General features: G+C 37.2%; 1 protein-coding gene and 1 long non-coding RNA gene across 2 annotated transcripts in view; one reads left to right on the top strand and one right to left on the bottom strand.

Annotated features, from left to right (window-relative positions):
• Positions 1–26,534, top strand: part of GLRA2 (glycine receptor alpha 2) — a 295,767-nt gene that overhangs the window by 103,696 nt on the left and 165,537 nt on the right. The window contains exons 5-7 of the mRNA XM_021007513.1: positions 17,600–17,682; positions 22,556–22,693; positions 25,545–25,759. Coding sequence (XP_020863172.1) covers positions 17,600–17,682; positions 22,556–22,693; positions 25,545–25,759 — 436 coding nt within the window. The remainder of the gene's footprint in view (positions 1–17,599; positions 17,683–22,555; positions 22,694–25,544; positions 25,760–26,534) is intronic.
• The window catches only part of LOC110222504 (uncharacterized), a 53,090-nt gene continuing 52,299 nt past the window's right edge, over positions 25,744–26,534 (bottom strand). The window contains exon 4 of the long non-coding RNA XR_002328410.2: positions 25,744–25,821. This is a non-coding gene — a long non-coding RNA (uncharacterized LOC110222504). The remainder of the gene's footprint in view (positions 25,822–26,534) is intronic.

Here is a 26,534-nt window from a genome sequence, read left to right as displayed (position 1 = left end):
TAAATTTTTCAATGATTTAACATTTTATTTTTCCCAACTATATGTAAAAACAATTTTAACATACATTTTAAAAAAATTTGAGTTCCAAATTCTCTCCCTCTTCCCCTCCCCATTGAGAAGGCAAGCAATTTGATATAGGTTATACATGTACAGTCATGCAAAGCTTATTTCCAGGTTAGTCATGTTATGAAAGAAAACACAGACCAAAAAATACCTCAAAACCCAAGAGAAATAAAGTAAAGAAAAAGTATGCTTTGATCTTCATTCAGATTCCATCAGTTCTTTCACTGGAGATGAATAACATTTTTCATAAACCCTTCAGAATTCTCTTGGCTCATTGTATTGCTGAGAATAGCTAAGTCATTCACAGTATATCATCATATGATATTGCTGTTACTGTGGACAATGTTCTGGTGCTGCTCATTTCACTTTGCATCAGTTCATGTAAGTCTTTCCAGGTTTTTCTGAGAGCGTCCTGCTCATCATTTCTTATGCAGCAATAGTATTCCAACACAATCATACACAACTTGTTCAGCCATTCCCCAGCTGATGAAAAGCTCCCCAATTCCCAATTCTTTGCCACCATTAAAAGAGCTGCTATAAATATTTTTGTACATAGAGGTCCTTTTCCTTTTTATTTTTTATCTCTTTGGGATGCAGACCTAACAATAGTACTGCTTAGTCAAAGGATACGCATGGTTTAAAGCCCTTTAGTCGTAGTTACAAATTGCTCTGTAGAATGGTTGATTCAGTATACAACTTCACCAACAGTGCACTAGTGACTCAATTTTCCCACATCCCCTCCCACATTTATTAGCCAATTTGATAGATGTGGTATGGTAGCTCAGAGTTGTTTTAATTTTCATTTATTTAATTGATAGTGATTTGGAGCATTTTTTCATGTTTATAGATAGTTTTGACAATTTCATCTGAAAATTGTCTGTTCATATCCTTTGACCATTTATCAATTGGGAAATGGTTTTTATTTTTATAAATTAGACTCACTTCTCTATGTACATGAGAAATGAGGTTTTTATCAAAGAAACTTGCTGTGAATTTTTTTTCACAGTTATGCTTACTATGTATTTCCCTCCATCCTATTTTCCCCTTGTTTATCCTATTCCCTCTTCTTTTACTCTCTCCCTGTCTATTCTTAAAAAGTTTTGCAACCTGGGAAAGGGAAGCTGGTCATCCTGAATGTGAGAGGATGATGTTGGGAGCGAAAGCCCACTCCTTCAAAAGCAGAGACCAACAAACAAGTTGGCCTACAATGGCTAAGAGAAGAGGTGAACTCCTAATGCTTTGAAGTAGAGACTACTACTTTGAAAAAGATCAAAGGCAATGTCTTGGAGAATCCTATAGTCCTCATGCCTAATAGTCCACATGTCTGATACTTCTCATGAGAATAAATAAATGTAAGGCTGGCAAAAGATTAATCAGAAGATCACCTTGATAGGATCAGATGGGGACGAGTCAGTGCCCTTGAATTCAGATTCTGTTTGAGTGTTTGCAACTGATGTTGGATGGAACACAGAATGTTGGAGCTCTGGTTCTTTTTATTTGCAAGACAGAAATAACAGCCAACACTAACCTTCTTATCTCTCCTCTTGGGCCCCAAACTACCTTTCGGTCCTTTCTTTACAAAACCACAAAAGAGAGATACAAAGTCAAATTCTAAATTCAAGCTATAGAAATAGACATGGTGGGAGATTACAAGAAGAGGAAAAAGGAATGGCTAGGGATTCTGGGAAATAGTTGCCTTTCTCATCGCCATGTCCCTATGGGCTCCCACCCTACCTTTTTCCTGTTTTTTTTCTCCCTTCCAAGAAAACTAGATATATTCAGTCAGAGTTCTGAATTTTGTGGGCTCATAGGCTATTAGAACTCCAAAGAAACCTTAAAATTACTGAAGCCATCTTTTTTATTTGACAGATGAGGACAACGAGTACTAGAGGAGTAAAGTGATACAGCTACAGTCACACATGTAGTGACAGAGCTGGGACTCAAATCCAAGACTTCCATCTCTTAGTTCAGTGTTTTTTCAACACCATACTACTTTCTTATTTATACCACTAGCAGTTTTGAGAATAAGGTGAAGTATGTTTCCAGAGATGCTTTTTTTTTCTAAAATAACTAATGTAGGCTCATTAAAAAATAACATTAAGAGAATTAAAATGTGTGGAAAGAGGTCAAAGAGAAGGGACTAACAAATGTGTTTTGAAGGGTCTTAAACACTAAAAAAGACAACTTAGAAGCAAAAATAAGAAAGACAGTTTTGAGCTGATCAAGCAAATTTCTTTTCAGGCTAATTTTGCTATTATAAAATCAAATGGCTAAAAGGTACTGATATAGCACTAGGGATACAATCACAGGCTGCTTTTCCAAAGCTGTATCCAGGCCCTCATTATTAGTCACCAAGTTAATCTCTCTGCCTCCTGGCTATACCATATTTAAAGTGTTCCAGCCAACTGAGATTCCCTTCTGTTTCAAAGAATTCCAGAGAAGGAAATTCCACATCTTTTCTTGACCATTCCTAACTGTGTCTTGCAAGCCACTGACACTCTCAGAGAATACACCATAACCTAAATGCTTCTCATTGTAACTTAAATCTGTTCTCTTTTATTCTGTTCTCAGAACTTGAAAACACTTGGCCTCCGTTGTTTGATGGGATATGAGGATCAAATCTTGCTTCTGTCTCTCTCTTTCTCTCTCTCTGTGTCTCTCTCTTTCTCTCTCTCTCTCTTTCAGATATTATTATATAATTTATATCTTGTATCTTATAATATGTATAATATATCATATTATTTATAATGTATAATATGTTATATATTGTATATAATAGAGACATATACCTATATCTATATCTATCTATTGGCATTGACATCTTAAGGAGAACTCTTGGATATGATAATACCTTAACTTAAAAGAATACCACTTTTGGAGTCAGGAGGTATTTTAGAATGGTGCCCTTTAGCACAAGTTAATACCTAGCTTGTCCACACTAATGATCAGCCTTATACATACATACATATGTACATATATACATGTGTACATATATGTATCCAATTTTTTAAAAGCACTATATTATTGATTTGCATTTTTCTGGTATTCCATTTGTACCATTTATTGTCAAAATGATAAAGTGGTTAATATTCATGGATGCTGTAACTGGATGGGTGCTGTGTTATGGGAAAGGGTACAGAATTTTTAATCAAAGTACCTATATTCAAATCCCAGCTCTGCTGCTTGCTAGATAAATGATATTTTTACAAGTCATTTAACTTTCTTTGGCCTGTTTCTTCATAAATAAAGGTAAGATAAGATGATCTCCAAGATCATTTTAGCTCTAAATAATACTAGTCATTTAGTCAAATTTCTTCATTTTACAAATTAAGAAATTGAGCTCCAGAGGTTATTGCACGTACCCAGGGACACACAAATAATAAGTAGCTGGATTCAAACCCAGATCCTCTGAAACCTGACCCAGAGATCTTATTACATTGTCTCTGGTCTCTCTCCACTTCTTCATAAGCCTTTTAGGTAACCAGTTTTCTCATGTTCAACATCTCTCTAATAACAGGAAACTTGGTGTTCTTTTTCCCAGGCAGCATCTCATGTATCTCTCTGAAACTTTCCACCACTGACTCTTCTTACCTGCCCCATGTCTCATTTTGTCAAGGTCTCTGGAAGTTAACTGACTTTCTAATCTAAGTGAATTAATTTATTAAACTGATTCATACTAAGGTACTAATCACTTGGTCAAAGGGCATTGATGTCTTAAGGAGAACCTTTAGACATGAAAATGCTTTAACCTAAAAGAATGCCTCTTTTGGTGGCAGGAAATTGAGGAAACCTAAGCCCTAAATAGTTTGATACTTGTCTTGCCCACAATTAGGATCAGCCTTACTTACAAAATATCACAGACTTGAGTTATTCCATGTCCTTAAGTTTTACTTCATTTGTAGACTTGACCAAAACAAAACTCATCATCTTTTCCCTCATACTCAAAACATCCCTATTTTTACCAAAGACACCACCAGCCCCCTAGTCACAAAGCTTACAACCATAATGCCATCCTTAACTCTTTACTCTCACCCGGCATAGCCAATCCATTACCAAATCTGGCAAAAAAAAAATCTTCACAAGATTTCTCCCACACATCTTCTCCTCTTAACCCACAGTCACTACCCTAGCTCAGGCCTTTATCACTTGCCCCACCCCCAAATATTGTATTAGCCTTTCAATGGGCCTCTCTGTCTCATGTCTCTCACATTCCAAACCATTCTCTAATCAGCTGGCAAACAGATTTTCCTAAAGTATATGTCTGCTCAGATCAGCCACCTACTCAATAAACCCCAGTGGGTCCCTATTACTTCTTGAATCAAATATAAAGTCCTCTAATTGACCTTGATAGCTCTGTACAAGTTAAGCCTGGACATTTGCAATTTTCTTGCATTTTACTCCTCACATTAGACAGCAGTCTACTGCGCAGTCACACTGGTCTACTCACTATTCTTCACCCATGATTCCCATCTCGGTACTTTTGTACTTGCTGTCCCCAGTGCCTTAAATGCTCTCCCTTCTCACTTCAACCTCTTAGAATCCTTGACCTTCATGAAGATTCATTTTAAGCCCTACCTTTTGGAAAAATTCTTTTCTTGTTTCCCCAAATACTATAGTCTTCCCCTCAAAAGTTTACCTTTAATTTACTCTGTGTATATCTTATATATCCCTGATTATTTATATGTTGACTCTTCCTTTAGAGTGTGGCCTTCTTGAGGACTGGGACTATATTTTTCCCTTTCTTTATATCCTGTCTGCAGCTGGGTGATGTAGGGCATAGAGAGCCAGACCTGGAGTCAGGAAGACCTGAATTCAAATCCAGCTTCATACACTAACTGCTTGACCCCAGGCAAGTCACTTAACCCTGTTTGCCTTAGTTTCCTCATTTATAAAATAAGATAAAGAAGGGAATGATAAACCATTCCAGTACCTTTGCCAAGAAAACCCCAATTGGGGGCACAGAGAGTCAGACAGGAATGAAACAACTGAACAACAAACTCACAGCTGAACAATAAACTCCCTGTTTAACAGTGCCTGGAATATAGGGAGTACTTAATAAATGTTTTGCTGACTGCCTGACTGTCATAGGAAAGAGGGAGAGGGAATCCATTACTTAGATGCAATAGATGAAAACAAGCCCAGAGTGGATTTGTCTGGCTCAAATGTGGTCTGTCATTGTGCTTTGGTTAAATGACTTGTGCTGCTACACATGGGATAGAACAGAACTTCCTAATGGCAGCCAAATATTAGAAATTACAAATTATTTTCCTTCCGAGTATATTTTAGGTAATGTTTGCTTGATAGCCTTCAATCCAGGAAAAATTGCATTCTCCTTTTCCAAAGCTGTATACAAACTCTCATTATTTTTATGACTTGACTTAATGAAGTAATTTGGAGTGTACAACCCTGCTAATTTAATGACTGTAGCATAAATGCTATCATTTAAGAGCTCCCAGGAAAAGCCATGTAACTATGGAGATATAAGGAGTCCAATTCTCCCCACGAGGGAGAGACAGAAAGGGGAGGAAGAAGCTGACAGAGGCAGATAGGAGAATATCAGTGAGGAGTTTTAATTAAAGAGAAGTGGAGAAGGGTAAAGAGTTTGTGGAAGGTATGGCTGTGAGGAGGTAGATTGGGTAGAGACAAAATGTGTATGCTTACATTGGGTCCTTAGGGTGTGGTCCCAATCTATATGGCATTCCTCTGGATGTAGCTTTTCACTACTTGTAGTGTATGCATAATTTGGTCAAACAAAGAAAGAGAAAAAGCAAAAAACAGAAACTTAGCCTTGAGGTGCTGCTGTCCTCATTAGAATGCCACTAGAGTGGCCACTATCCCTATTATGGCCAAGCTGTGTGTGTGTGATACTGCAAGTGTGTTTTCATATATTTTAAAGTACCTTTCCATTCCATTAACATTCCTTCGAGCTTGATGTTCAGCCTGAAGCCCTGTAAATGCCTTTCCTGTCTCTGTCTTTTACCCTATGTTACTTTTACACTTGAGATCTCCAAATCCATCCTCCTCTTTTCCAAACTGAACATCAAAACTCAAGAAGATCCAAGCCTTTCCTTGTCTTCTAAGTTTGGCATTCTAACAGAAGAGCTCCAGGGTTAAAAAAAAAAAAAAGGTCACATCCTTCTCTTGGATCTCTGACCCTCTCACCTTAGACAGGATGCCCAAATTCTGGACAATAGACCCTGTCTGTGTGGGACAGATTTGAGGTGCCAGAAGGGCCCCTATGCAGCCCATTGTTATGCTGTCAATTTTATAACATACATCCCTTACCTTTCAGAAATATGCTGACTACCTGGGCCATAAACTCAAGTGAGGAATCTCCCAGGTCCACAGCAGATCTTTAGTAAACAGCACTGTAATCTGAGAGAATCCCTAGAGACAAAACACAGACATAAATATAGCTTCCAGAATGTGTTCACAGATGAGGGCTCTCACAAATGCTTTTATACAATCATACAAAAATGTTTGGCCTGGAAAAGAATCAGCTGCATTCAGAAGATGGAATAAACCAAACCAGAAAGCAAAATGTTAGTGCCATTCTAATAATCCTCCTTCCTTGAATTTTCCTTCTGTCAAGAAGCCAAAGGAAAGTTTGGGTTTATGGTAAAGTTTAATTGAGTTTATATTTGGTTCACCCTATCTGCTGCTCTTAACAGACTTTTCAGTCTCCATTAAGCCCAGAATAAACATTCATACCTTCATAGTGTCCCTTATGGGACACATGGAATATTTCAGAGTTTTCTCTTTGCATATATTTCAGAAGAAATAAAAATATAGAAAAGAAAAGAATTGCTTATCTGTAAATCTAATCATTCTCCTGTTGGGTCTCTATCATCATGACCATATGAATTAGAAATAAACCTACATTAGATCTAAGACCTGACACTAGATTTTAAGATAATACTTTAGGATCTAGAGCTGTTAGGGACTTTAGGAATGCTCTATTTGGGGATCATCTAGTCTACCTCCCTCCCATTTTATAGTTGGGGAAACTGAGGCTTAGGAAGGAAAAATGATTATCCAAGTTCAAATAGGCACTGAAAGTATGTGTGCAGAGGTTGGATCCAGGTTCTGGTGTTCTGACTCTAAATATGTGTTCTTTCCACTGGAATTCACTGGCCACCAAGATAACCTATGATGCTCAGAATTTTTATATGAGCCAACTTCTTATAGCAGAACTCTATACAGATCTTGTTGACCAAACTTTTCCTTTTCAGAAAAACAATAAAGCGGGCTCTCTGTTTTATTGTCATAGTAACAGTAATTAATTTTCTTATAAAATTAATAATGAAGTTTTACATTTACATTGTAGAATTCTTTACAACTATCATCCCTTTTGGGCTTATTAATAATCCCGAGAGGTAGACATGAAAGGTATTATTATCCCCATTTTACAAATAAGGAACTAATAATCATGAGAGATTAAGTGATTTGCCAATGTTATCACAATCAATCAATCAATCAATCAATCAATCAATATTTTTTAAGCTACTATGTGCCAGGCATTGTGTTAAGCTTTCAACAGAGAGTAAATTTCAGAGTTAGAATTCAAACTCAGGACTTCATAGGTACAAATCTAGTCTTCTCTCCAGTTAGGAACAACTCAGAGTAAAAATGACATTGAAATGGCAAGTAAGATTCTAGTTCTTGTGAACTTTCTAGTACCTAGAGATCATTCCCTCCCTTATTTTTCATTTGGCCTCTCCTATTTGTTGTCTTCAAAAACTTTTCTTTCTAAAAAATGAGAAATTATTAATGTCTTTTGGCCTTATTGTCACTTTCATTTCTAAATATATCCACATACCTCCTTCAGTGAGCTATCAAATGTAACAAAGTTTTTTTAAAAAAGAGGAAAAAAAGTAGTTCAGGAAAACTTAATAATACATCAACTGAGAATGACAGGACATGTTCCACTACCATATTTCCCTAGCTCTGAAAAGATGCTAGACACCCAGGCTAGACTCAGTCATTATCACTACATAGTATTCAGATTTATTGTTTGTTCTTACCACTGACATTATTGTAGTCATTGTGTATATTGTTTTCACATTTCTACTTTCTTTCACCCTGCATCAGTTCAAAGAAATCATGTTTCTCTGAATTTTCCATATTCATCATTTCTTACATCTCAGTAATATTTTATTTCATTCAAGTACCGCATTTTATGTAGTGTTTCCCTATTAATGTGCAACTACCTTTCCCCCATTTTTCCCCATTTCTTTTTTTGTTTCCCCCAAAATTATGACTATATTTTGGTGTATATCAAAATTTTCTTTCTGTCTATGATCTCCTTGTGGGAACATCCCCAGTACTATGATCTTTTGGTCAAAATAGAAGTTTTAGTCTTCATTTTTAAGCAAAATTCCGAATTTCTTTCCAAAATAGTTGGATACATTCACAACACAATATTGTTTCAGTGCACCTATCTTTCTGTAGCTACTGCAACATTATTAGCATCTTATATCATCTTTGCTGATATGCTAAGTGTGACATGAAACCTCAAGATATCCATTCCTGTTAAAGTTTTTCAGGAGCAATTTTTAACATAGTCATTAATAGTTTACTATTCTTTTTGAGAATTACTTGTTTATGTTCTCTGACTACATACAATAAGAAATGACTCTTGATATCAAAATTTTATGTTCATTCTTTATATATCTTAGATATTAGTTCCTTATCAGATATATTTGGTATAAAACAACATCTTTCTTTTCATGTCAACTAAAAGAGTCATTGTTACAGTTAAAAAATATCTAGGCACAATTTGCTTTTAGAAGATGTATCAGGTAGCATATAAACTTAATCTCCTCCATGTTGGATCTTATGTTAATTTTATCCAACAACGTACGAATGTGCTCTTTGAAGGTACTGAACACAGATAGTATTCAATATCACATTATTCTTTTTCCTGGCAAATTTTGTACAGTCACAATGGATGTCTTGTGACACTTTTATAATATTGGATGAACATAACTCCACCTACTCAACAATTGGTATATGTTTGCCTCTCTTTTAATGAAGGGGTGAGTGGCACAGGTCAGCTAATAAACTAAGCAGTGGTCGTTGTCCACTGTGGCCCTTGCCACTTGAATATTGAGTTTGGGTAAACTGGGAATGATCTACCGTTGCCAATGACAGAAGTGTTTATGGACAACTGCAAAATGTAGTTCTCCCACCCTGACTTAATTGAGCTGGGACAGCCGAGCAATCCTGTGTTTCTAGGCCATAGACAAAATTGTGATGCCAAATGAGCTCTCAGCCTCACCGTTCTGAGCCTCTTCTTTCCACTAAGTAGCACCCTTATGAATGACACTCAAGTTTCTGATATCTCCACAGCATCCCTTTTCTCCCCTCTATCAAAATCTCTTCTCCAAAAAGGATCTATTAAACTCATTTACACTGGGCTTACAAATAACTGATAACAGCCAAAAAGAGGATCAAAGGCTAAAACTGAAGAATGAAATTCAAACAGAATTTTAAGATCTAGCCAAGGGCTGAGGGAGAAAGACATGGGAGTTTGGGGATGTGGGATAAGAAGGGAGAGTATTGCAGTAGGGCCTTCCAGATCCTCATGAAATCAATAGTATATGTTTACTGTTCTATGTATATATAAGGCCAGTCCTGTTGACAACTATGTTCCTGTCTGCCATTTGACTAGCTATTTTGTGTTCCAACTAACATTTGTTAAACACGTATTATGTACAAGCCACTATGTGCCAGATACTGGAAATACAAAAGATGAACAATGATGTAGCCCTGCCCATAAGGAACTTATAACCTATTAGGGGTACTGCAGCATGAACAAAAATGCATATAAAACAAAATAGAGAAGGACTGGGGCAAAGGAGAAATCCAAAGAGCTCTAGGAAATCTGGAAAAGGAGAGAATGCTTTCAACTGGGAGTTATGAATCAGCAGATGTTTCAGGGAATTTGTGGCTCCTGAGCTGGAATTTGAAGAGAAGGAAAGATTCTAAAGAGATGATGCATTTTAGGCAATGGGAGATGCTCTGAACAAATGCAAAGGGGAGTGAGAACTGAAAATTGACCAGTGGTTTTTACCTTCAGGAGATTGTTGGTGCCTTTGGACAGAGTGGTGAGAACAAAAGCTAAACTTAGAAGGGTCAAGGAGAGAGTAGATGGTGAGGACATGGGAACATTGAGTATGGAAGTAGTTTTCAAGAATTTTGGCAGCAAAAGGAAGGAAAGAGATGAAACAGTAGCCGCATAGAAAGGACAGATAAAAGAAAGGATGCCATATTTGTGGGCTGATGGGAAAGAACCAGTAGAGAGGGAAAGAATAAAGATGCATGAGAAAGAAGATGATATTTGATGCAAAGTCCTAAATCGGGTTGGAGGGTGATTGGATCAAAGACATGGAGTCTTTGAGTGATCCTACCTCTCTGCTGCTGAAGAACAGGAAGAGGAAAGAGAGTGGATGAAGAAACTGTTAAGTTTTGAAGTGTGGAAGATGGGAATTGAGGAAGGTCCTGTCAGATGACCTTGATTTTTTTAGTAAACTGGGAAGCTGGAGTGTCTGCACTAAACTTTGTGGCTGGGTCAATGGTTGGGGCTTAAGGCAGAAAAGGGCTTGGAAAAGTCGTCACTGTGGAGAGTATGATAGGAGACATGTAATTATAAAATAATAGAAGGATGGAAGTGATATACCTCCCAATAACAATGGGGTGAGGAATTTTTAGTCATGACTATTTGAGGTGAACAAGTGCCCCATTATCCTTAAACATGAATGATCCTTTAAAGTTAGCATTTTTTTTCATAGATCTCTGTAATGTTTAGGTACCCATTTTAGCCTAGTCTTTCATACAGACCTGGGAAAAAGCTAAGCTTAAAAAGGCAATGGTCTCCCCCTGCTTCCAGAGTCCATCTCCAGTCATCCTGATCTACATCTTGTCATGGATCCAAATGGGAGGAGGAGGAGAAAGTGAGGCTGGTGACTTTGCACAGCTTCCTCTTGCTTAAATCCAATTCTTTTGCAAGTCACCTTCCTGATACCATGGTCCTTTTGGAGAATGAAGGACAAACAACAACAACAACAATTTTTAAAGAAACATATCACTTGGCCAAAATGTTCACTCTTCATATGAGTCAAAGCACTCAACAAGTTGCTGTGTGTTTAAGAGAGATGAATAGTAGTCTTATTCTGTATACCTTTAGAACTGTGATTTTTATTTAAATTCCTAATTGCCCCTAGGCTAATTCCATTTATGACCCAGCTAGATTAAAATGACATCTTTTTCTAATGTTTGATGCAAACAGTCAAATCTCACTAGTATCAAATGATAGCATAAGAACCTGGAAAAGATTTCAAGATTGCAGCCATGAAATAGATTTAGGAAGCCTAGATATTAGCTCAGCCTTACTTGAAGGTGAAGCAGATGAATAGATGGTATGATATCATATTGATCCTATGGTAGGAAATGCTTCCCAGTGTAAAAGTTTCTAACTCACTTGCTCTAATACCTATAATTCCGAAACTAAGCAAAGATAGAGGAGCTGAAAAAGTATTGTTGCTTTAGATTAAGGCTTCGAGCTCCCATACTTAGGCTGAACTATCATAGGGCAAATTCTCTTTAAAGATAAAACATTTAAACCATTAATCACTCATATCTTAGCATGAGTTAGTTTTACATCTTTTCTTGAGAAGATGTTCTGGCAGGAAGGTGGCTGAAAGGGAAGAAAAGGCATACCACTAACAAGATCATGGACACAGAATAGATATGAACACAGAACTGGGAAATTGAGAGAGCTGAAGATATTTGTTTCCACAGTTTGATCTAGGCTATATACTACTAGGATGGATCATTGCCAATAGATTTTAGCTTACTCCCAATTGCAAGTAATTATATGAGCTCATGGTCTGATAGACCTGGTTGGGTCAGAAAAAGACACAGTATACCATGTCCTCCATCAGACACCACAGTTTCAAGGGGATAGGAGTAGGAATGGGGGCACCTTAAAAGAAAGGTCAAGGCTTTAAAAAAATAGGAAAACTGTTGTCTATTAGTACCTCAGGCTCCACTTGATCCCTCTCAGGATCCACCACTATTCTCTTCTCCCATGACTGCTTCCAGGGACTAAATTTCTGATCTGACAACTGGTTTTTAGATTCAGGCACACTCCAGAATCCCTGGCACCAATCCATCTGAACTTTAAATTAAAGTTTGCTGCCCTCCAGATTGGAACCTCACCCCCTCTGTTTATAGGCACAGATTACCTTCCCTACATAATCATTGGCTCATGTATCTCTTTGGTATTGTCACATCTTGTATATTTCTCAGAAGAGAGGCAGTTGGTTTAGTGGATTGAGAGCCTACTTTAGAGCCAAGAAGATCTGTGTTCAAATACTGCTTCTAATATATATTATCTATGTCACTATGAGGAAGTTACCTGATTTCTTAATGTTACAGTCAAGACTAAGAAGATAAATTACAGATTAATTATCTATGTTAATGAGGGGGGTTTCCCACTGGGAGTTTCTTACATTGATAAAATCATAGGTGCTGCCAAAAAAATTAAATAAAATGCTAACAATAGTGTGTGGTGGTATAGGGTAAGTATTTCTATACTGATTAGATATTATGTGACCCATTCAAGGAAAAATTGTTATTTAGCAGGTTTTATGATTACCTAAAGTCCAAGCTTCAAGGCCCCCTAAGGTCATCTTTCTTGTCATGTCACTGGTCCTACTGAATATTTTCCATACACATAGAGTGCTCAGAGGTAGTGTAGAATAGTGACCTGGTTTCAAGTCCCATTTCTGATATCCACTAGTTTTGTGAACCAGGGCAAATCATTTAGTGTCTCAAAGCTCTAGTAAGCTTTCTATGACTATAAACTGAGAAGTTACAGACCTGCATTGACTGAGGGAGTTTCCTTCAATCCCTATTCTTATCTTTATAGGTTGCTGAACATTTTCCCCATCAAAGAGCCAATAGCTATGATTCTACAGATTCTACTTGAAGGCCCAGTAATATTCCTTGCCTTCCTGTCCTAATGAAGACAGGTTACTACCACTATTTAAATCTAGCCTTAAAAATAGTACATTCATGGGACTTGCTTTAGGCAAATACATTGCTCATTAAAATTTTTATGTTTCCATCATTAAATTATTCTATTCTTCAAATGGCTTTTTTTGCATAAAATATTTAACTGGTTATGAGTATTCTCTTGTTGTATTATTAGTTTCTTAGCTTATAATTGACCCACCCATTCATCACTGGAATCTTTAGTATTCCTTTATGAGTCAAGGAACATTTTTTTTTATCAGTTGTAACAATGAATAACTAATTGAAATTGCTTAGATGATAGCTGCAACTTATAACAGCCCCTTCCCCACCTGAGGACCCCACTGCAATTTGTCTAAATTAAACAGATGTTGTTTGGATTAGTTTCCCCTTTTGTACCTAGGGAGTCATAAGAATCTTGCCTTCCTGAATGTAGAAGGTTATGGAAATCTGCCACTGTCTCCCTCCTGCATTCTCTCCATCTGGGTTTGGACTGGAATAGAGAAATGAATGGTATAGTAAAAAGACCACTAGCTAGAAATCAGCATGTTTCCAGGTAGAAATGAGGTAGAGCTTATTTCAGGTCTGCCATTCAGTACCTACGTAACCATGGGCAGGTCACCTTTATTCTTTGGACCTCAGTTTTTTTGTTTTATCTGTAAAATGAGGCTAAGGTCTAGATTATCTCTAAGGCCCCTTTTAGTTGGAATACTCTATAATTCTATGAAAAAAAAGGACTTCTAGCTTTCATCAATCCACGCAGGTGAAAGATGCTAGCAAAGTATATCCTCCTATCAGTATCAATGAATGGTTGACAATCGCACAATTCACAGAATTGAGTCCTGGATGCAGTCATTTGCTTAGCTCAATAAAGCTTGCTTTTCCTTTAGGTAGAGTAGGAGGCCAATCAATCACTCAATCAAATAGTCATCAGGTCTTTATTGAGGGCCAAGTCACACCCTTGGGGTGTGATTTCAGGGAGCATCTGGAAGGCCCTTCCATTCATTAGACAGTATCTGAGATTTACTATCAGAACACCATCATTAGCTTAGGGCGTTTTTTCCCATTAAAAAGTTCTATGAGCTATCACCACTCATCTACCCCTTGATGTAGATGAGAACAGATTTTAATAAGGAGAGAATATAAGTCTGTAGGATGCCCTGACTCAGAGGTAAAGAGGTACTATGATGGTATATTCCATCTTCTTCCCCTCTATCATTGCACAAGCTGTCCAGTAGGCCTGGAATGCACCCCTTCCCCATCTCCGCCTCTTAGAACCTCAAGCTTCCTCTTTAAAAAATATATGGAATAAAACAAGCATTTCCATAACATAGTAGAATAATAAAAAGATGATTTGCACACGAAACTGCAAATCTATATATAATAGTTATCATATAAATTTCTTTTTTTTCTTCTCCCCACCTTACCCTAGATATGGCTACTATTAGACACAAATACATATGTGTATGTATACACACACACACACACACGCACACACACACACGCACATATATAATACGTGTGTATACATAAATATATGTATGTATATATATGTAAAATCATTTTATATATGTATTTCTATTTATCAGTACTTTCTCTAGATGCAGATAACGTCTTCCTTCATGTGTCCTTTTTAATTCATTTGAGTATTTATAATAGTCAAAATGACTTATTCACTCAAAGTTGTTCTTAAAATAGTATTGCTGTTACTATATACAATATTTTCTTGGTTCTTCTTACTTTGCTCTTCATTATTTCATGCAAGCCTATTCATATTTTTCTAAGATCATTAAACTCATCATTTCTTTTAGCATATTATCATTGTAATTATTAATCCTACAGTCACCAGGTTATAAACGACAACTTGTTCAGCCATTTGTAGTGGCAAACAATTTGAAATTGTGGGGATGCCCAAATTTACTTACAAGTTTAGCTTAAGCTTTACTTTCTGCATGAGGCTTTTTCTGATCCCCCAGCAATTAATGCCCCCTCTTCCCAATGGTCATGTGTTTATTTTGGATATATTTATATGGACACATGTTGTATCCTCTGATAGAATGAAAGCTCCTTGAGGACAGAGGTGGTTTCATTTTTTGTCCTTGTGTTTCTACTAGTCTTTGCATAATAGAAGCTTGTTGAATGATTCAAGACTGAGCCACAAGGTAATATTGGAAGATGCCATATCGCTGAAGTACAGCATATGGTGCCACGGAATCCTCTGGAAAAGATGGAAGCCTAAGCTATTCATGAAATTGCTTATAAATGCCTCATTTGGTACCTTTGCTATCTTTGTAACAAATGTTCATAGTTAATATAGCTTTAGCACTTAAAAAAATTATGTTTTAAAAAACACATAATAGGTTTTTTCCCCTATGAATGTGAAGTCCAAAGCCCAAGTCTCCACAGGTGCATGGTAAGCCAGAGATAACAAATTGTTGGCTGTTCCCAGTTTTCAATGAATAGATTCTAATTTCCATTTGTACCTCAGATGAAATGATTTGTTAAAGGAATTTTTTAACCTTCCAGCCTTTGCTATTGTCAACCATTCAGTTGCAAGTGCAAAGACTTCTTGTGGAAGAAATCAGAAGAAGCAAATATGGAAATAAAAAGGGCTGTATCTACTGCAGTCTTAGCTGATTGATAAAAGCAGCCAGGCAAAGATGGAATTTTATGTATTAAGGTTTTTTTTTTCCTCAGTAAGTGGCTACCCTGCTGGTAATACTATTGACCTAAATAAGTCTTAAGTCTGGATGTCTGGACTATTGTCATTGAAGTATCAAGAACATAAATAACTGGGGGTTGAGGGGAGGAAGAAACAAAACTACCTGAAGTTTCCATCTCACTAAGAATTTTACCAAGAGTTTTCCCATAAAGTTTTGTCTATTTTTAGAATTCAGAGTATTTGTCCATCATATCTATGTCATAAATAATGGCTAAGTTCCAAGGCTAAAGCACAAGTCAATTTGCCCCATAATGTATCTGATATAATGTACATTTGTAATAAAAATGTGTATGACAATACTAGTAATTAGACAAAATAAGCAAACAATACAACTGAATAGAAAAGTTTGTTTATTTGTAATGCTTGTGCAGGAGGAAAACGTTTTCATTAGAGGAAGAGTAAGTAGATGGAAACTTCAGTAGAAATGATGAAGAAAGTTCTAGGAAGTTTCAATGGCCTTATGAACTGTTGGCACTAGTGCCTTACGAACTTTATTTTTTTCTCCAAACCCTTTCTTTTGTTTTCTGTGACACTGGTGTATCACTGCCATCATTCTTACATTTATCTTTGAAGATTAAGGTCGTTAGAAGTGCTCAGAGGTAGAGTAAAAAGAAATAAGGAATAAGAGAAGAGGGTATATAGGGAAGAGAAAGAGTAACAAAAGTGTACATCCATAAAACTTGGGAATCAAAAGTGAAGAGATAACATTAAGCTGTGAGAGGCATACCATGGAACCATAGAAATCAGAGTTTTGATTTGGAAGGGACCTTAAAGACCATTTACATCCAATCTCCTAGTTAATAAGATGAAGAAACCAAGGTATAGGGGAGGTAAAATAACTTGACTGAGGTCTCACAACTAGCAAAGCTGGTATGAGGAACTGTCTTCAGACTTCTTACACCATTTTTTTTCCTTCACCACAAAACTAAATGGGGATTCTGTGCAAAATTATCCTGAAGGGAAAAAAGTGTCCTTTGATGGCACAGAAAGTGCTATGTACCCAAAGCAACTTGAAATGAGTTGCGGGTATGTAAAAATGAGGAAGCAATGAATTGAGTTAGGATTGGTGGGGGAGAAGGACATAGTATAAGACCACATAATATGACAGAGTATGTTTTAAAATAGATACTCATTTGAGGAGTACCCATTGAAGTATATACTACTTTTACAGAAAAAAAAACCATTGCATCAGTGTTGAAATGTCAGCCTAGATAACTTACCATTAATCTTTGTAGAATGCCATGTGCAGTCATAATGGAGCTAAGCTTGACTACATTTGACAGCAGGGTATCTGCAGACTGACACCAGCTTCACTGTACCAGCAGTTCTGCTTACTTTAGAGTTGATAGCCATTGATGAGAAACCACCCACCAACCTATAATTAGAAGATTGTTGAATCTGACCTTTGAAAAGGAGACAGACAAGATTGACCTTCTGTTTGACACTCAGTAGGAGTAGGGACCAACTGTTTTCCTTATGTAGTTCTTTGTGATTGTCTCTGATTCAAGAATGACATTTAGGCCAGTGCCAGCCAAGAAAGGGAAGAAAGTTGGAGGAATGAGAGAAAATGGGATAGAGGAAAAATGAGTGGATATCCACTGTATCTAAAATTTACCTGTCCCTATTATGTATTTGAAAAAAGTAAAGAAAATCTGTCCTGAGTGTCAGATTTTATTAGCCTTTACAATGCTACTTCACTTAATATAAATATATTTTTGTTTATTTAGAACCAAATTCAATAGACTTAATGATTTTGTTCTTTTCTCCCCTTCTTAGGCTTACTTTAACCTTGTCTTGTCCAATGGACTTGAAGAACTTCCCCATGGATGTCCAGACTTGTACAATGCAACTGGAGAGCTGTAAGAACTTTCATGAAACAAGTATTTTTTTCATCAATGTCCTGCTTCTTTTTCCCTTCCATTCCCATTGAGAGGAATTCATCAATAAGCTTCACTTATCTACTAGCTAAGAAATCTCTTTCTACTAAATCAGAGATTCTTAAACTGGGGTCCATAGACTGAAAGTATCTGCACAGAGATTTCAAAGGTTCCATGAACTTGGATGGGGAAAAAAGAAGCAAAGATTTTACATATAACATAAAACATTTATTTTCACTAATCTGTAATTAAATTTTAGCATGTCCTTCATTTATGAATATAGGCAATAAAATATTATGTTTGGAGAGTCTCACTATCAGGCTGGAAACGGTGATAAACTTTTGGGCTCAACAACTCTCAAAGACAAATATATGTCTTCAATTTTGTGAAGGCTGATCCCCTCAAGTCAACAAGTCAAGTCAATAAGCATTTATTACACATTTGTCATATGTCAAGCATGGGGGTGAGTGGAGGTACCACCCCAGGTTGTTATAGAAAAAGAAGTCAGGAGTGGAGCCCAGAGAGGAATGAAGGCATGAATTTGGATGGTTCAGGTCGCTAAAGGAGCTTGCAGGAGGAACTTATCAATGAAAAGAGGGTACAAAGTGATCTTTTAGGGTGAGAAGACTACCTAATCATGGTAGATAAAGAAGTCTGGAGAATCAAGAGTGGAGAACAGAGAGGAATCAAGGGGTGACATCAGTGAAATCACAGACACTTAAAGTAATGCACATACTTATAAATTCAAAAGATCAGAAATTTAGAGCTGGAAGAGACCTTAGCAACCATAGAGTCCATAGAGTCCTGTCCTCCCCCCGCCCCATTTTTCGGGTGAAGAAACTAAAGTGTAAAGTGGCTAAATGGTCACTCAGGGTTATACAGCTAGTAAGTATCTAAGGCAGGATTGAACTCAGTTCTGAATCCAAATCCAGTGTCCTATCCATTATGCCATCTATCTCCTGTAGAACAGAGTTCTAAAGCTTCTTCTGGAACTTAGGAACAAACAAAACGACCCCATTACGCACCATATCCAACGCAGTGTGGATAGAGAAGAGCTTGCCAGCATTTACAAAGGAGAGGGTGAATTTGTTTCCCTCTGGATGTCCAATTACACCCCAACAGTCCTGGGCTTGCCTTTCTTCCAAGTAACCAAGTGCAAAATCATCCCTTTCCCCGTGGATCTGCTTTCAGTGGGGCATAAAGAGGAAGGTAATTTGATTATCTGATTAAACAAATTTACAGAAAGGTGAGAATGGCTAATGTACTTAATGTTCCCAGGAGTTATTAACATTTTAGAAGATGAACTTATTGCACAAAACATCTCCCCCTCCTAATTAGAGATTCCTTTTGTTTAATAAACACAAAAGGCACTTGGAGGGAAGTCAGCCTGGTGTGGTACTTGTGAGGTTGGGATAGGGTAGAGCAGGAGTGGAGAAGCCTGAGCCAGAGGTGCTGAGGGGTGAGGGAGAAAGGGTCAGTCCCGGAGCTGGGAAAGGATTCAGAAAGGAAAAAGTTAGGGCACCCAAGACACTTCTTGCTTACTTTGCCACTTTGCTGAGGACCTGTACCCCCAAAATCATTTTGCCATGTTGTCATTGGCATACATGCCTTCAGGTAGCTAATGCCTGAGTCCGAGAATGGAATTTCAAGCCAAGAGCCCTGGATTTTCTTCTTGCTCTCTCCCTAGTGTGTTGTGCTAGCTTGTGAATCAGAGATAGTAATGGATACTGAAGACCTTGCTGGGATTTTGGGCACTTTAATAATAGAGTGAATATGAAGCACACTGAACTTCTTCATTTGACAAACAATAATTAAAGGGGGGCACCATTATTATAAAGAATAGTGGCACTGTTCCTTTGCAGCTAAGTGATGCAGTGGATACAGCCTTAGCCTGAAATCAGGAAGTGCAAATCCAATCTCAGATACTTACTAGTTATGTGACCCCTGGATAAGTCACTTTAACCACTATCTGCCTCCATTTCTTCATCTGTAAATTGGGATAATAATAGCACCTCCTTTATAAGGTTATGATGAAGATCCAATGAGAAAATTTTGTGAAGTGCTTTGCAAGCCTTAAAGCAAAATATGAATGTTAGATACTATTAAGTGCTAGCTAACTTCTGATTATTTTATAATGTAATAGACTTTCCCATTAAACATATTACCAAAATACACACACACACACACACACACACACACAACACACACATACACATACACAGTGGAAAAGTCAGTTTTGAAGGTGAAGCTAGTCCCAAAGTGAGCTTTAATTTCATGATAGACTATATTTATTCCTGTGAATATTATATTGCCCATGGCCTGCTTGGTAGTCAGGAGACCTAGGCTTTCATCCCTACTCAACTACTTACTTGGAAGGAGACAGCCTGGTTTGTAGTATGGCTTAAATATATGTACATTAAAGAGTCTCACCATAGTCTGGAAATGGGGTGATAAATTGTTTTGGACCAACAATACTCAAAGACAAATATATGACCTAGAAAGACTGTTGTTTACTCATTTTTCAATTGTATTCAACTCATTCAACCCATTCAGGGTCTTCTTGGCAAAGACACTGGAGTGGTTTGCCATTTCCTTCTTCAGCTTATTTTATAGATGAGGAAACTGAAGCAAACAAGGTTAAGTGACTTGCCCAGGATCACACAGCTAATAGATGTCTGAGGTTGGATTTGAACTCAGAAAGATGAATCTTCCTGACTCCAGGCCCAACAGCATATCTACTGCTCCTGTGCTTTTGGGAAGCTTGATCCCACATGTGCCAACAAAGGTCTATGTGGTCAAAGCTATGTTTTTTCCAATAGCAATGTTCAGCTGTAAGAGTTGGACTATCTACAAGGAAAGCTGAGAGCAACAGAATCTATGCTTTTGAATTGTGGTGCTAGAGAAGACTTTTGAGAGTCCTTTGGATAGCAAGGAGGTCAGATACTTAAAGAGATTAATTCAGGCACTTCACTGGAAGGTTAAATACTAAGCTGAAGCTTAAATACTTTGGCCTCTTAATGAGAAGATGAGACTTGTTAAAAAAAAAGACCTTGAAGTTAGGAAAGATTGAAGGTAAAAGAAAAAGGAGATGGCAGTGGATGAGATGAATAGTGTCATGGAAGCAACGAACATGAGCTTGGACAGACTTTGGGAGATAGTAGAGGATAAAAGAGTCTGAGGATTGGCGTTCATATGCTAGCAGTGTCACTTTGGGCAAATCACTTCTCTGGGTCTAAATTTACCCATTTGTAAAATGAGGTGGTTGGAGTAGATAATCCTTAAGGTCCCTTACACTTCTAAATCTTCCTATCTACAAGTTATTCCCAATGGTTATAATCCAATGTTAACTCTACACAGAAGCTCACCATTCTGATTCTTCACCCAAAGGTTTTCAGACAGGGACTAAGACAAAGGAAAGGTGCCCTACTAGGACAGATAGATTCCAATTAACTTTGTCATTGATTTCTGTGTAACTCTTACAGAGGTGCTGTCCTACAGTAATTTTGTTGAAAATAATGAGTGTGCTGTAGGTGAGAGCTGACCTGTCTAAACCTCTCCATTGCATATTTCCCCACCCAATCTCTGTTCATTCTTGCATAAAAATAACACAAACAAAAAGGAAAAGTGACACAGGGAAAAACAGTGGCCTTCACTTATGGAATGTGTTTTGGCTTATGTTTATCTATGCAACAAAAATACAGAAACTTTTATTACTGAGCTGGCAATGATTCTTTCTGATGTCTCAGGAGTGATATGACACAGGATCTCATGGGGTCTGACACTTGCTTTTCTCCATAGGCATCCTAATAAGCATGATGAATCATGCTCTATTTGCATATTCTATTCATTTATCTGCCAAGTATCTCCCTCATTAGATGAAGTTATTAAGATTTAACTGTAATAACTTGTAGCACAAAGGTTTGTTGCAGGCAAAGCTCACAGACCCTAGGAATGGAGGCAAATGTGTAGTGGGAATGTTTAGATAGATCTCTAATGGCAGTGGGAATGTTTAGATAGATCTTTTATGGCAAACTCATCCAAAAAGATGAATTAAAGATTATCTTTCACCTGGAAGGCTATGGAACTATCATGCTATTAAACAGACAGTTATTTAAAATGCTTGTTGCTATTACAAATCATTTTAATGATATATCACAAATAAAATCAAAGGGCTTTGTTTCTTTTGATGGAATTTAAGATTTAAAGAGCAAGGATGGATGGACATTCAGTTAATTATGCTTTATTATCACATAGAGTGAAGTCTGGAAACTAGCCTTCAGTCTTTCATTTTAATTTCACTGGCTATGATAAACATTTAAGTTTCAATTGTATAGATTATCCCCTACCATATATAATATACATACATACATACACACACACACACACACACACACACATATATATCTACATATATATGTGTGTGTGTGTGTATGTATGGATAAAGAACTAGCCTTAGAGTCAGAAAAATCTAGGATCAAACCAGACAGATGGACAGTTTAGGAAACTCTCTAATTGGTAAATCATCTGTAACTTATAGTCTTAGAGATCAGCTTGGTAAGCTGAGAGTTCTGGTGACTTGTCCATGAATATGCAGACAGTATGTGCCAGAGTTAGGACCTGAATCCAGTTTTCCCTGACTCCAAGGCCAGTCCTTTATCCATTACATCACATTGCCTCTTCATGATTACATACTTTTTTATAGTTCCTTAATGAATCTTTCTTGCAGATTCATTGAGAAGTCCTCCTTCAGACATTTCTGTTTTATTTTGTTTGTTTTTTCCCATCCCATTCATTAAAGTTTTACACTTTCTGGAAAGTGTCCATTGTACTGACCAAGGTGATTTATTTACTCCAGTTGGCTACACCATGAATGACCTGATATTTGAGTGGCTAAGTGATGGCCCAGTACAAGTGGCTGAGGGTTTAACCTTACCTCAGTTTATTTTGAAAGAAGAGAAGGAACTCGGATACTGCACAAAGCACTACAACACTGGTGAGTACTCTTTCACTTGCTGAACTAAGGCTATTGGGTTTGGTTTTTTTCGCTTAGCTGAAGAAATAAAGTGATCCCTGCTCTCTATGTAGTGTCTGTAATTTAGTTTATTTCTCATTAAGTTATTTAATATTCATTGAATGGGCATACATACATAATACTAAGCTGCAATGTACAAGCAAATTTAATACACAAAGTCCTTGTGACCTCTAGAACATGTTGGGAGAGATAACTTCCCTGAGATTCATTTTAGATATGATCAATATGCAGAGTCTTAAACTAAGTCTTCAAAGGCAAAATAGTCAAATAGAATTTTTCCTGAAGAATACAGTTCCTTGAACATAGTAAGCACTTAAGAGAGTCTCATTTTATCTATATCTAGCTATTATCTATCATTTCTCTCTCTCTGCCTCTCTGTCTCTCTGTCTCTCTCTCTGTCTCTGTCTTTGTAAAATGACTTTAAAAAAAACTGTATGTGATTTCATGGGTTTGAGGTCCAGCTGGAAAGAATGGATGCAGAGACTAAACTTTATGCATAGGGAGCAAAGCTAGAACTTAGTCCTCGTGGAGCCTATCTCTGGTATACACTGTTGTCACTGGCATGCTGGGTGAAATTACACATGGGGCTTAGCACTCTCTGCCTTGGTAAAATAGGATATAATAACTTGCTTGTTTGTAAACCCAGAAATAGAGACATCCTGCTTTCCAGTGCTTCACAGTAATAGAAGCTTGGATAAGATTCAGCTGGCTAAAATTCATCTGGCTCCAAGGACATAACCTGGAGGGGGAATGAAATAGTGATGATAGGCATGGGGGACAATATTGGACGTGACAAAAACAGGTTCTTCTATATTTGTGCCTGAATGACTGTGGCCATCTAGTGAAAGATGGCTATCTCCCCTTTGAAGACTTGGCTCTTAAGTCTGTGCATTGATCATACCCAGAGTGAATTACAGAAAGGCTATCTATTCAGGATGCCTTGCCCAGGTGCAGCCCTGAGTAGTTTATCTGCTGAGCACAGTAGCTCATGAAGGCATATACAAGCTATCAAGGTCACATAGCTAATTGATGGATGCCGTGGGACTAGAACCAAGGTGTCCTGACTCACGATTCAGCGTACTTGCAGCTACAACACTATCTGCCTGCCTATGCGTCTCTCTTGATGCTGTCAGAGATTGGTAAGCATTTCCCTTCTCTGTTTTTGGTGAAGTAACCAGTTCAGTGGTATCAGTTAAATAGTCAGTATCATTGATAGCCTTAAGAAAGTCTGGTAGTTATTTCTACTATAGAACATCAGACTTCTCCATAGGCTATGTTTATCTTCTGTTACATCCAGATTTCTTATCTGGTCACCTTCTTAAGTATCCAGACACTGTAGTTTAACCAAGAATTGTTTATTTTTAATCTCTTATGAACTTTGCTATATGGGAAGGTATGATCATTAAAACTTTAATCATATCTAAGGGAGGCAGCCCAGTATAATAGATTAAGGACTGGGCCTTACTGGGTTCAAGTCTTGTGTTTTCACTGGCTGTTCCTCATGCCTAGAATTCTCTCCCTCTACATTTCTACCTCCTTGGCTTCCCTGGATTCCCTCAAGTTTCAGATAAAATCGAATCTTCTACCAGAAGCTTTTCCTGTTCCTCCCTAATTCTGGTGCATTCCCTCTGCTTCATTATCTCCAATTTATCCCATACATACCTTGTTTGTACATATTTGTTGTCATATTGCCTCCCCCATTAAACAGCGAGCTCTTTGAGAGTGAGGATTGTCTTCTGCTTTTTTTATATTCAGAACTTAGTACAATGCCTGATGACTAATAGGTATTTTTATATAATATTTTATTTTCCCCCAATTACATGTTAAAACAATTTTTTAACTTTTTTTTAAAAGTTTTGAGTTCTAAATTCTATCCTTCCCTTCCTCCCTCACTCCCCGTCCTCACACTGAGATGGTAAGAAATCAGATAGAAGTTATACATGTGCAAACATAGAAAACATTTCTGTATTAGTAAGACTAATAGATATTTAATAAATATTTGTTGACTTATTGACTATCTGGATATTTAACCATGGGTAGGTCATTTAACGTTTCTGACTCTCCATTCTTTACCACCACCACCACCACCACCACCTGTTTTCAGGCTTTGCCTTCCTGAATGTAAGCTCCTTGTGGTCAAGGATTGCCTCTCTTTTTCCTCCTATTTCTATCCTCAGAACTTAGCATAGTGTCTGAAACATAGTAGGCACTTAATAAATGCTTTTTGGTAGCCTGCATGCTCCCAGGAAACTCTCTATCATTATAATCAGTGATGAGAGATTCTACACAGGGTGGGGGAAGTGAGGTGGGCTCACATACCACTAAAATTCCCAAGTTCCTCAAGCATACTCTTGCTCACTATGGCTCTTTCAAAAAATCACCTCTATAAATCAATGTTATAGAAGTCAAATAGTCAGTTTATGATAGCCTCAAAAATAGCACTTTTTAAAAAAAAATTCAAGCCAGCAAGAAAAGATTTTAATTAAAACTTAACTGAAATAATTGGTGGTATACTTCTTTACTCTAGGATTCTCTGTTTCCTCGTCTATAAAATGAATGAAAAGAACTCAATGGCACTAAATTTATGATTTTATGATCTTGTAATATACTACTATCATTTTCATTACAATAAGTAAGGAGAAGTCTGCTGAACATTTTTTGTAGGTGGTTGTTTTCTGTATCCTTATCTCTGTCTTTATCTCTATTCATATACATATTCACATCCATATCTATATATTTACAAGCAAAGGTTATTTATTGGAATAAAACAAAATATAAGGTGAATTCTACAAAATAAATTCCCTGTTTACAGGAAAATTTACTTGCATTGAAGTCAAATTTCACCTGGAGCGCCAGATGGGATACTATTTGATCCAGATGTATATTCCTAGCCTGTTGATAGTCATTTTGTCCTGGGTTTCATTTTGGATCAACATGGATGCAGCACCAGCCAGAGTGGCCTTGGGTATCACCACAGTTTTGACAATGACAACCCAAAGTTCCGGTTCCAGAGCCTCACTGCCAAAGGTAAGAAGTTTGCTTGGTTGGATGAGTCCGGTTTCATCAGAGTTCTTTTCTATTGGAAGAATCTATGTGGAAATAAATATATGCTTATTTAAACAAGCAGGAGATAAATATTGTGTTTGAATGTACTTAAAGTAGGGATAGTGAAAACAGCATGTTTGAAGATAGCCATTTGGGTTCATCAAATTCAGATGCACACAGCAAAGGAGAGAATTAGGATCAGGAAATTACTTAAGGAAGTTATTGAAGGTTGCCCTAATTTTCATCTTTGTTGTTCTTCAATCATTTCAGTGGTCCAAGGAAGCCTGCAGGGAATTTGTGTAGACTAGATATGCCTTAGGCACAAAAATCCTGTAAGCACAAATTGAGTTGACTATTCTGACTTACCAAGCCATGCACCTATATAGAAATTGGAATTATGGTCCTGAACTTTGAATGAGATGTTCTCATTGATAAACAATGTGAAAGAATGAATATGTAGCATTATGATGCTATAGCTTACCTGTTTAAAATAGCATGTGCTAATACGTTGAATGTTTCTTGCAGATTCAGTGCTTTATCCTGTCAGTTAGCTAAAGGAATTATTTAAGTGGTGGATTTTCAGGCATCATGACAAGTCAAGGGGGTGGAGAGGAGATTATTTATAACACAGGCAGATCTTTTGGTAACTTTCAAAAGTGGTGTGTTGATAGCTCTTTCTTCTGCTCCCATGTAGGATAAGTCATGTTTGTGGAGGCTGTATATGTACATTTGCATGTGAATGTACATAGGAGTATGC

The sequence above is a fragment of the Phascolarctos cinereus genome, unplaced genomic scaffold, assembly GCF_003287225.1.
Source record: "Phascolarctos cinereus isolate Bilbo 61053 unplaced genomic scaffold, phaCin_HiC Scaffold_726;HRSCAF=1367, whole genome shotgun sequence".
Classification (NCBI taxonomy): domain Eukaryota; kingdom Metazoa; phylum Chordata; class Mammalia; order Diprotodontia; family Phascolarctidae; genus Phascolarctos; species Phascolarctos cinereus.
This window is presented reverse-complemented; position numbering and strand designations above follow the sequence as displayed.